Raw genomic sequence first — 11,687 nt, 5'->3', positions numbered from 1 at the left:
TGTTTGCTAGGGATGGAGAAAAAGTGTGACACCAATCAGGCCCCCGGGGACTGTGGTTTCCCACCCCTGCTGTAGATGTCTCGTCATAGTTGATAATCAGGTCTACTACTGTTGGGTCGTATAGTATTTAAATTCTCTCATTAAAAAAAATCTGCACTAATCCATCAACACACGCTTCACTTTGTACGTTTACATATAATATTACACTTCGATTATGCCCCCCCAAAAAATTATGATCAACTGCGTTACCCACTCCAATCAGCAGATGGCGATGTGCATATTTCAGGCGATACTGCCAGTGTGACGTCTAATGTAGTGGACGGGACACTTCTTCAACAGGAACAACAGGTTTGTCGGCCATCTCCGTAGCCGAAAACATTCAATGTTTTCAGGCTGTTTTGATGTACATTAGTCACTGTGTTTTAAACATACTTCTGTTTTGTCTACTTGTTGGTCCATTTAATGTATTATTTACGTTGTTTGTCAGGTAGCTGGCTTGCCAAATTAGTTTTGCACTAGGCTAATCGCTAATGCTAAGTAGCTAGCTAGCTAACATCCCCGACCATGAGTTCACTAAACTACTCCACTCCTGCTAAAGAAGAGGTCTGCTGGACGGAGAAAGAAGAAGAGGCCGTCACAGTTAAACAAGAAGTAGAGGATGAGGCTTTTACAGTGAAAGAAGAAGAGAAAGAAGTTACAGTGAAAGAAGCTTTCGAAGTGAAAGAGGAGAGGCAGATTACTTTCACGTTGAAAGAGGAGGAAGGAGAGGAAGAGGAGACGGGAGATCTGAGTAACACCAGTAAGTACGGTCTTAAACTGAGGCACAAACTCTTCAGTCCTTGAATATTGCTAGGTGACATGTTTGAGAACCAGCTATTGAAATGTTAAAGTTTGTAATATTTATTTAAAAACGTGTAAGTGCTTTATTGGAAAACCATAGGGTGAACAATCCTATGGGAAAACCTACCCTGTGAACGATCCTGAGTTGGGTTTAGGTTTATCGGTCACATTGTGAATGAGCTATTGAAACTAAGTGATTTGTTAAACATTTTATTATATAAATAAAAATAGTGTGCAACACTGGACAGTTGAAATTAGGTTTCTAAATCATGTGGTGAAAGAGGTGATTCTCATAAAGTGTCTGTGGACATATTTCTCATTACTGGTAACACTTGTTCAAGTTGCTGTAAAAACTCCAATATTTGTTTGTATAAAGTTTTATTCCCCCCATGATGCATCATCTAGTGGAGTATTTATTAGATGAGCACAAGTTATTTAACATTTTTCAAATGTATGCGTTCAGAATGAGGGTCTTTTCTCAAACACCCCCTTTATGACACTTAACCTTGTCAATACCAAAATGACAAAAAAGCTCAAATTTGAGAAACTTAGAGACCCATTACCTTACCAACACGGAGACATGCATGGGCTTTAGTGATGTGGTCAACACTTAGAGAACCATTACCTTACCAATATGGAGACATGAATGGGCTTTAGTGATGTGGTCAACACTTAGAGAACCATTAGCGTACCAACATGGAGACATGAATGGGCTTTAGTGATGTGGTCAACACTTAGAGAACCATTACCTTACCAACATGGAGACATGAATGAGCTTTAGTGATGTGGTCAATAGTTTGCTGTCTCATAATGTCTGTCTCCTATTACTTCCAGATGAAGCTAAGGGCCTCTCATTACTAAAACACACATTTCTCTTTACCGCATCACTTTTAGGCCTGTTTCGGTAATGAGAACCTTCATTTTGGTAATGATAATAAGCTAATTCTAATGTATCGTCAATGGGTGTGCTGTGCTGGTAACTTTAATTATTTACTAGGACCACTGCTTTCACCTAATGTATAGATTATTTTGTAAACCATCAGTTATCTGACTAAGTAGGGGTGGTCAATAAATATGGGTGTAAAAACCCTACAGTGGGGGGAAAAAACTATTTGATCCCCAGCTGATTTTGTTCATTTGCCCACTGACAAAGAAATTATCAGTCTATAATGTTAATGGTAGGTTTATTTGAACAGTGAGAGACAGAATAACAACAAAAAAAAATCCAGAAAAACACATGTCAAAAATGATATAAATTGATTTGCATTTTAACGAGGGAAATAAGTATTTGACCCCTCTGCAAAACATGACTTAGTGCTTGGTGGCAAATCCCTTGTTGGCAATCACAGAGGGCCAACTACAAGAAACGTCTGACACCAGGTTTGCACACATCTCAGGAGGGATTTTGTCCCACTCCTCTTTGCAGATCTTCTCCAAGTCATTAAGGTTTCGAGGCTGACGTTTGGCAACTCGAACCTTCAGCTCCCTCCACAGATTTTCTATGGAATTAAGGTCTGGAGACTGGCTAGGCCACTCCAGGACCTGAATGTGCTTCTTCTTGAGCCACTCCTTTGTTGCCTTGGCTGTGTGTTTTGGGTCATTGTCATGCTAGAATACCCATCCACAACCCATTTTCAATGCCCTGGCTGAGGGAAGGAGGTTCTCACCCAAGATTTGACGGTACATGGCCCCGTCCATCATCCCTTTGATGCGGTGAAGTTGTCCTGTAGGAGGGGACTGAGCACGCAACCCTGGGGAGCTCCAGTGTTGAGGATCAGCGTGGCAGATGTGTTGCTACCTACCCTCACCACCTGGGTCGGCCCGTCAGGCAGTCCAGGATCCAGTTGCAGAGGGAGGTGTTTAGTCCCAGGGTCCTTAGCTTAGTGATGAGCTTTGAGGGTACTATGGTATTGAAAGCTGAGCTGTAGTCAATGAATAGCATTCTCACATAGGTGTTCCTTTTGTCCAGGTGGGAAAGGGCAGTGTGGAGTGCAATAAAGATTGCATCATCTGTGGATCTGTTTGGGCGGTATGCAAATTGGAGTGGGTCTAGGATTTCTGGGATAATGGTGTTGTGAGCCATTACCAGCCTTTCAAAGCACTTCATGGCTACGGACGTGAGTGCTACTGGTCTGTTGTCATTTAGGCAGGTTGCCTTTGTGTTCTTGGGCACAGGGACTATGGTGGTCTGCTTGAAACATGTTGGTATTACAGACTCGGTCAGAGACATGTTGAAAATGTCAGTGTAGACACCTGCCCGTTGCACACGTCCTGGTAATCCTTCTGGCCCCGAAGCCTTGTGTATGTTGACCTGTTTAAAGGTCTTACTCATTTCGGCTACGGAGAGCGTGATCACACAGTCGTCCAGAACAGCTGATGCTCTCATGCATGCCTCAGTGTTGCTTGCCTCGAAGCGAGCATAGAAGGGATTTAGCTCGTCTGGTAGGCTCGTGTCACTGGGCAGCTCGCGGCTGTGCTTCCCTTTGTAGTCTGTAATAGTTTGCAAGCCCTGCCACATAAGACGAGCGTCGGAGCCGGTGTAGTATGATTCAATCTTAGCCCTGTATTGATGCTTTGCCTGTTTGATGGTTCGTCGCAGGGCATAGTGGGATTTCTTGTAATCTTCCGGGTTAGAGTCCCGCACCTTGAAAGCGGCAGCTCTACCCTTTAACTCAGTGCGAATGTTGCCTGTAATCCATGGTTTCTGGTTTGGGTATGTACGTACAGTCACGGTGGGGACGACGCCCTCGATGCACTTATTGATAAAGCCAGTGACTGATGTGGTGTATTCCTCAATGTCATCGGAAGAATCCTGGAACATGTTCCAGTCTGTGATGGCAAAACAGTCCTGTAGTTTAGCATCTGCTTCATCTGACCACTTTATAGACCGAGTCGCTGGTGCTTCCTGCTTTAATTTTAGCTTGTAAGCAGGAATCAGGAGGATAGAGATGTGGTCGGATTTACCAAATGGAGGGCGAGTGAGAGCTTTAAGCGTCACTGTGTGTGGAGTACAGGTGATCTAGAAATTTTTTTCTTCCCCTCTGGTTGCACATTTTAACATGTTGATAGAGATTTGGCAGAACTGATTTAAGTTTCCCTGCTTTAAATTCTCCGGCCACTAGGAGCGCCGCCTCTGGGTGAGTGGTTTCCTGTTTGCTTATTTCCTTATACAGCTGACTGAGTGTGGTCTTAGTGCCAGCATCTGTCTGTGGTGGTAAATAAACATTCACAAAAAGTATAGCTGAGAACTCTCTAGGCAAGTAGTGTGGCCTGCAATTTATCACAATATACTCTACTTCAGGCGAGCAAAATCTAGAGACTTCCTTAGATTCCGTGCACCAGCTGTTGTTTACAAATATGCATAGACCGCCCCCCCCCCCCCCCCCCTCGTCTTACCGGAGTGTGCTGTTCTTTCTTGCCGGTGCAGTGTATATCCCGCCAGCTGAATATCCATGTCGTCATTCAGCCACGATTCCGTGAAACATGGGATATTACAGTTTTTGATGTCCCGTTGGTAGGATATTCATAATCGTACCTCGTCTAGTTTATTGTCCAATGATTGCATGTTGGCCAGTAATATTGACGGTAACGGCAGCTTTCCTACACACCTTCTGCGGGTCCTGACCAGGCATCCGGCTCTTCGTCCTCTGTACCCGCGTCGCTTCCTCTTGCGAATAACTGGCAGGTCGACCCTGCCGGGTGTTTGGAGAATATCGTGTGAGTCTTGCTTGTTGCTGAAAAAATCTTTGTCTAATCCGAGGTGAGTGATCGCTGTCCTGATATCCAGAAGCTCTTTTTTGCTGTAAGATACAGTGGTAGAAACATTATGTACAAAATAATTTACAAATATAGCAAAAAAAAACACATAGCACAATTGGTTGGGCGCCCGTAAAACTGCTGCCATTTCTTCTGGCGCCATTTTGTCTAGTGTGTAATGGGTTACTGAATCTCTGATAGAGATCAGTACAGTCTGATGATGTATTGGGTTACTGAATCTCTGATAGAGATCAGTACAGTTTGATGAAGTATTGGGTTACTGAATCTCTGATCAGTGGGTAACAGCCGGCCCCCCTACCAAGATGGTACCGTAATGCACCAATATTTATGAAATATTAGTCTCATTAAAACGGATACTACGTAATGTTGTCTTAATATGATTGATTGTGCATTTTGTTCTTTATCCAAATGTGTACATAAAAATAACATAATTATTATGAAATAGATAAATACAGATCTGAATCTTAGTGATCCAAGAGCAATTATGGTGGAAAATATATATTTTTTTGTCAAGTGACAGCTATTTTCTCTGTTATACTAATCTATAATGAGCCTTTGGCTGATCAGTGGGCAATAGCCTACCCCCCTACCAAGATGGGCCAGCCCCCTTAACAAGATGGGCCAGCCCACCTACCTAGATGGCCCAGCTCGGTTTTCTGATAGGCTGAGCTGAGGTCCCCCTACCAAGATGAGCCAGCTCGGTTTTCTGATAGGCTGAGCTAAGTTCACACAAACTCACATTCAAAGTCAACCGCAGCATCAGAAAAGAGACCTACGTTTGACTCTGTCGTCAGTTAGACAGCCAAGATCATGGACCGAATGCAATGGAAAGGGTGACTAAACGTAGAAAGAAAACTTTCTACATTGACACCTCACTCAAAACGTTTTTCGTTTGGCTAAAACAATGATTTGGTCAAACAGTAAAGTGCATTATCCTCATGATTCCTGTAGTGAAAGTGTGTGTGCCCTGCCCCTGTTTCACCGGGGCCTGCTGCTGTAATGAGCGAGCCACTCCTCTTGCCCCGTGCGCTCCAGAGAAAGATGCAGAAATAAGCTTTTTGTGAGTATAGAAAACTTCTGCGATCTTTTATTTCAGCTCATGAAACATGGGGCCAACACTTTACGCGTTGTTTATATTTTCGTAAGGTATATTATTATAGAACCCTGCTCAGGCAATAAACATGACATTATCTATTATTATAGAGCTCTGCTCAGCCTATAAACATGACATTATCTATTATTATAGAGCTCTGCTCAGCCTCTAACCATGACATAACCATGAAACAAAAATAGATGTTAAGCTCTACTGTTAGTGGTGATAAGTGGCAGTGAAGCAGGGCTCCAGTGTAATAGATCTGTATCTCAATGGGACTCCCCACTAAAATAAAGGTGAAATAAAACAAACTCAATATTTTTCTTTATTATTCTTTTGTACTTGTTGCAAATATCTCAATGCCCGATTGTTTGAAAAAATTATTCTTCAACAATATTGAAGTACTGTATGTCAACACTACTACTCAGACACCAAAAAGTCACAGATTGGCCCATAGGTGGCACTGTAAGAAGCATTCAAAGTAGAAGGTTCAGCCCGCCACCCTGTTTGATGTACAACCTAGAACCTTGGTACAAGTGTTTCTCATCATAGTGAACGTATTTGCCTCATGAACCTATGACTTCCGCCATATCTTCTCATAAACCAAACATCTGATCGACGCCAAACTCAAAGTCCATTAACCATTAACTCAAATCATGTCTGTGTCTCGTACGTTTGAGTAAAGATAAACAACGAATAAAAAAATCAAGATTAAATAAAATTCCATCTTTGTTAAAAATAAAAATAATTGTCTTCAATTAAACTGTAATAACTCCACTTCTCTCTATCAACTTGAAAACTTGAAGTGTTTTGATCGTTACATGGGGCAGGGCGCATGCACGCTGATGCCGTCGCCAGTTGTACGGTGTTTCCTCTGACACATTGGTGCTGCTGGCTTCCGGGTTAAGCAAGCAGTGTGTCAAGAAGCAGTGTGGCTTGGCAGGGTCATGTTTTCGGAGGACGCATGACTCTAGACCTTCGCCTCTCCTGAGTCCGTACGGGAGTTGCAGCGATGGGACAAGACTGTAACTACCAATTGGAAATCACTAAATACGGGAGAAAAAGGGGGTAAAAAAAATTATAAATACAATTTAAACAGACCATTATGCCTCCTTCATCAAACCTTAGTTGGCACTATGCTTTGGGGCAGGTAGCGTTCTCCTGGCATCTGCCAAACCCAGATTTGTCCGTTGGACTGCCAAATGGTGAAGCGTGATTCATCCCTCCAGAGAACGCATTTCCACTGCTCCAGAATCCAATGGTGGCGAGCTTTACACCACTCCAGCCGACGGCATTGCGCATGTTGATTTTAGGCTTGTCTGCGGCTGCTCAGCCATGGAAACCCATTTCATGAAGCTTCCGACTAACAGTTCTTGTGCTGATGTTGCTTTCAGAGGCAGTTTGGAACTCGGTAGTGAGTGTTGCAGCCGAGGACAGACTATTTTTACATGCTACGTGCTTCAGCACTCGGTGGTCTCGTTCTGTGAGCTTGTGTGGCCTACCACTTTGTGGCTGAGCCGTTGTTGCTCCTAGACGTTTCCACTTCACAATAACAGCACTTACAGTTGACCCAGGAAGCTCTAGCAGGGCAGAAATTTGACGAACTGACTTGTTGGAAAGTTGGCATCCTATGACGATTCCACGTTGAAAGTCACTGAGCTCTTCAGTAAGGCCATTCTACTGCCAATGTTTCTCTATGGAGATTGCATGGCTGTGTGCTCGATTTTATACACCTGCCAGCAACGGGTGTTGCTGACATAGCTGAATCCACTCATTTGAATGGGTGTCCACATACTGCTGTATATATAGTGTATATTTATTATTATGATGAACACAAGTGTTTTTTAAATATTGGAAATATTCTAAAAAACTACACCTCAAATGTTCTGAACTCAGGTTATGGAGGGATCTAGTCTGGCTTAAAACTCATAGGAAGTAGGATTGCATAAATCTGGTAACTTTCCATAAATTCCCTGGTTTTCCAGAAAACCCGGTCAGAATGTAATAGTAAGTAGTACTATATAGTCAGTATCAGCATACACGTGTAATAGTAGGTATTAATATATAGTACACGTGTAATAGGTTACTATATAGCACATGTGTAATAGTAGGCATTACTATATAGCACACGTGTAATAGTAGGCATTACTATATAGTACACGCGTAATAGTAGGCATTACTATATAGCACACGTGTAATAGTAGGCATTACTATATAGTACACGCGTAATAGTAGGCATTACTATATAGTGCACGTGTAATAGTAGGTATTACTATATAGTACATGTGTAATAGTAGGTATTACTATAGTACACGTGTAATAGTAGGTATTACTATGTAGTACAATCCCATTTTAAAGTAAATAGATGTAGTCAATATCAGCATAGAATATGTAAAAAAATAAATAATAATAAACTACATTTCCCAAGGGCCCTCCTCAAGTCGCAGCTGATATAAACCTCCTCCTTCTGTTCTAATGGCCCATCCACAAGGCTCCCTGTATTCTAATGGCCCGTCCACAGGGCTCCCTGTATTCTAATGGCCCGTCCACAGGGCTCCCTGTATTCTAATGGCCCGTCCACAGGGCTCCCTGTATTCTAATGGCCCGTCCACAGGGCTCCCTGTATTCTAATGGCCCGTCCACAGGGCTCCCTGTATTCTAATGGCCCGTCCACAGGGCTCCCTGTATTCTAATGGCCCGTCCACAGGGCTCCCTGTATTCTAATGGCCCGTCCACAGGGCTCCCTGTATTCTAATGGCCCGTCCACAGGGCTCCCTGTATTCTAATGGCCCGTCCACAGGGCTCCCTGTATTCTAATGGCCCGTCCACAGGGCTCCCTGTATTCTAATGGCCCGTCCACAGGGCTCCCTCTGTTCTAATGGCCCGTCCACAGGGCTCCCTCTGTTCTAATGGCCCGTCCACAGGGCTCCCTCTGTTCTAATGGCCCGTCCACAGGGCTCCCTCTGTTCTAATGGCCCGTCCACAGGGCTCCCTCTATTCTAATGGCCCGTCCACAGGGCTCCCTCTGTTCTAATGCCACATAATCTAAATATCAAATAAATTCTATTGGACTAGAAAAGGAGGATAATCGACCGAACAAAACCAATTATGGTGAAATACAAATAAATAAATGTAAAACCTAATGTTTGTCCAGTCGCTGTTTGATAGGGACATACTATAAACAATTCAACAGATCATGATTTGCCTGGGATATTCTTAGTGCGTCTAGGCGGGTCAAAAGAAAATAACAATAACTGAACCCGGCGCACAGACAGCCCATTAAACCACATAGGAAGATAGTTTATCACATGGAGGTTTCATTCAGGGCTCTGTTTAGTATTTAACTAAATCATTTGTTTTTCTTTAGCAGGAGAGCGACCAGACTCTCACTCTGACAGCGGGGAGAGTCATTCAGGGGAACCAGACCCAGAGACGTCCAAATCAGCGAGACCTCACCACTGCTCCCAGTGTGGAAAAAGTTTTATCCGATCACAGCAACTGAAATCACACAAGAGAACACACACAGGAGAAAAGCCTTACCACTGTTCCCAGTGTGGAAAGTGTTTTACTCGGTTAGATTACCTGAAAAGTCATAAGCAAATACACTCTGGAGAGAAGCCTTACTCCTGTTCCCATTGTGGAAAAAGTATTAGGTGGTTAGGGACTCTGAAATCGCATGAGCGAATGCACACACAAAAAAAGCTCTATCAATGTTCCTTGTGTGGAAAGCGGTTTACCCAGTTAGAAGCCCTGATTATGCATGACAGGACACACACAGGAGGGGATAAGACCTACCACTGCTCCCAGTGTGGAAAGAGATTTAATTGGTTAAGGCACCTGAATAAGCATGAAAGAATACATACACAGGAGGAGAAGACATACCACTGCTCTCATTGTGGAAAGGCATTTTCCCAGTTAGAGGACCTGAAATCACATGAGAAAATAGAGAGGTTGTGTTCTGACTTGTGTTTTTGACCTATAATTTGTGTTTTTGTTTAATCCTCATGAAATCAAATTGGATATATGAAACCAGAATAAGGTTCCTGTTGTTGTTTCATTTAGAGACATGATCATGTCTAATATCAGATGTCTATTGGGTTTTGTTGAGCTTTGATTGATTGGATACAAGTATAAACCCTCTGTTGTTCATCATATGCTTTTCATATTGCAAAATGTACATAATTATATAAGTAAGTAGCCTTTCACAATCCTTTGTATTTGTATTCATTATGGATCCCTGCTACTCTTCCTGGGGTCCTGCGAAATTAAGGCAGTTCTACATTTTTAAAACATTACAATACATTCATAACAGATTTCACAACATATTAAGTGTGTGCCCTCAGGCCTCTACTCTACTACCACATATCTAGAACACAAAATCCATGTGTACATGTGTGTATAGCGCTCCGACTTTCCCAGTTGTTTTAAAAGTCCCATTATTCCACCATGAGAGAACACGGATTTGATTAATGCAACATACTTTTCTGGATTAAAATATTCATATCTTTGAAGTGTGTTAGCCACTAGTGGACGTTCATTATATACATCTATGTATTGTTACACCATGCAGGAGGAGTAAAGACCTAGTCTGTTCATTTTAATATTATCTGTTAAGTCTACTTGAATTAATATGAAATTGCCTTACGCACTGTTCGGATGCTGAATTTATGGCGATTTGAACTGAATAGAAAAATAACAGTAAACATGTTGACCCCCACGAATGATGCAGCGCCCCCTTTGGCCAATCAGTGTAATTTAGCAAATACCGGATCTATGGAAAGACTCATCATTCACCCAAGTTTCGTCAAAGTTGGGCCAGTGGTGTCAGATACTAGACTCATATCTTTGAGCATGTGTGCCAAATTTCAGCACTCTGAGTCAAACAGATAAAGAGATATAAACATGTGCCCATTATAGCACCACCGTGTGGTTGATATGAATGTTCTTTAATATATTGAGTCTTGACAGTGTCTGCAAATGTTGTTACAATACGAATATCCCTGACTGATTTATATGCCTTTATGTGACAGTCCACAGGGGTGTTTAGAGACCTTTGGCCATAGATGCCACATATCAAGTTTGGTGCAGATCGATCATTCAGTGCCAGAAGAGTAGCGTTTTAAGTGTTTTTCACAAAATTCAAAAGTTACCACAGTCAAAGTCAGAAGGCCCGCCTACTTGACCAATCAGATAAGGGAGTGTATTCCGATTTGCGGGAAAACATTTGTTTAAAAGACATTCGGAAAGTATACAGACCCCTTGACTTTTTCCGCATTTTGTTACATTACAGCCTTATTCTAAAATGGATTAAATAAAATCCTCAATATACAAACAATAACCCATAATGACAAAGCGAAAACAGGTTTAGAAATGTTTGCAAATGTATTAAAAATAAAAAAGACATACCTTATTTACATAAGTATTCAGACCCTTTGCTTTCAGACTTGAAATTGATCTCAGGTGCATCCTGTTTCTATGAATTGGTCATGATTTGGAAAGACACCCCTGTCTATATAAGGTCGTACAGTTGACAGTGCGTGTCAGAGCAAAAACCAAGCAATGAGGTCGGAGGAATTGTCCGTAGCGCTCCGAGACAGGATCGTGTTGAGGCACAGATCTGGAGAAGGCTACCAAAAAATGTCTGCAACATTGAACACAGTTGCCTCCATCATTCTTAAATTGAAGAAATTTGGAACCACCAAGACTCTTCCTAGACCTGGCCGAACTGAGCAATCAAGGGAGAGAACCTTCCAGAAGGACAACCATCTCTGCAGCATTCCACCAGTCAGGCTTTTATAATAGAGTGAACAGACAGAAGCCACTCCTTAGTAAAAGGCACATGACAGCCACTGGAGTTTTGCCAAAAGGCACCTAAAGGATTCTCAGACCATGAAAAACAACATTCTCTGGTCTGATGAAACCAAGATTTAACTCTTTGGCCTGAATGCCAAGTCTGGAGGAAACCTGGCACCATCCC

At 42.4% G+C, this 11,687-nt stretch overlaps 1 protein-coding gene across 2 annotated transcripts; it reads left to right on the top strand.

Moving 5' to 3' along the window:
- Positions 1-317: 317 nt before the first annotated feature.
- Positions 318-9,918, top strand: LOC115178232 (gastrula zinc finger protein XlCGF17.1-like). Of its 2 annotated transcripts, none has more exons than XM_029739331.1 (2): positions 318-799; positions 9,081-9,918. In XM_029739331.1, exons 1-2 carry the CDS (start codon positions 565-567, stop codon positions 9,683-9,685), a joined length of 840 nt encoding a protein of 279 aa, XP_029595191.1. In that variant the 5' UTR covers positions 318-564; the 3' UTR covers positions 9,686-9,918. The 2 variants fall into 2 exon arrangements, with proteins under 2 accessions (XP_029595191.1, XP_029595190.1); XM_029739330.1 differs by having other exon boundaries at positions 9,078-9,918.
- Positions 9,919-11,687: the final 1,769 nt, after the last annotated feature.

The sequence above is a fragment of the Salmo trutta genome, chromosome 38 (genome assembly GCF_901001165.1).
Source record: "Salmo trutta chromosome 38, fSalTru1.1, whole genome shotgun sequence".
In the NCBI taxonomy this organism is placed as follows: Eukaryota; Metazoa; Chordata; class Actinopteri; order Salmoniformes; family Salmonidae; genus Salmo; species Salmo trutta.
Note: the sequence above shows the minus strand (reverse complement) of the source record. Positions and strands in the feature narration are given on the sequence as shown.

Bases quoted from the DNA above. Each gene is read 5' to 3' on its own strand.
- LOC115178232 (XM_029739330.1), top strand. From the start codon at position 565: ATGAGTTCACTAAACTACTCCACTCCTGCTAAAGAAGAGGTCTGCTGG. The intron at 800-9,077 runs GTAAGTACGGTC...GTTTTTCTTTAG, and splicing joins GGGAGATCTGAGTAACACCA to CAGGAGAGCGACCAGACTCT.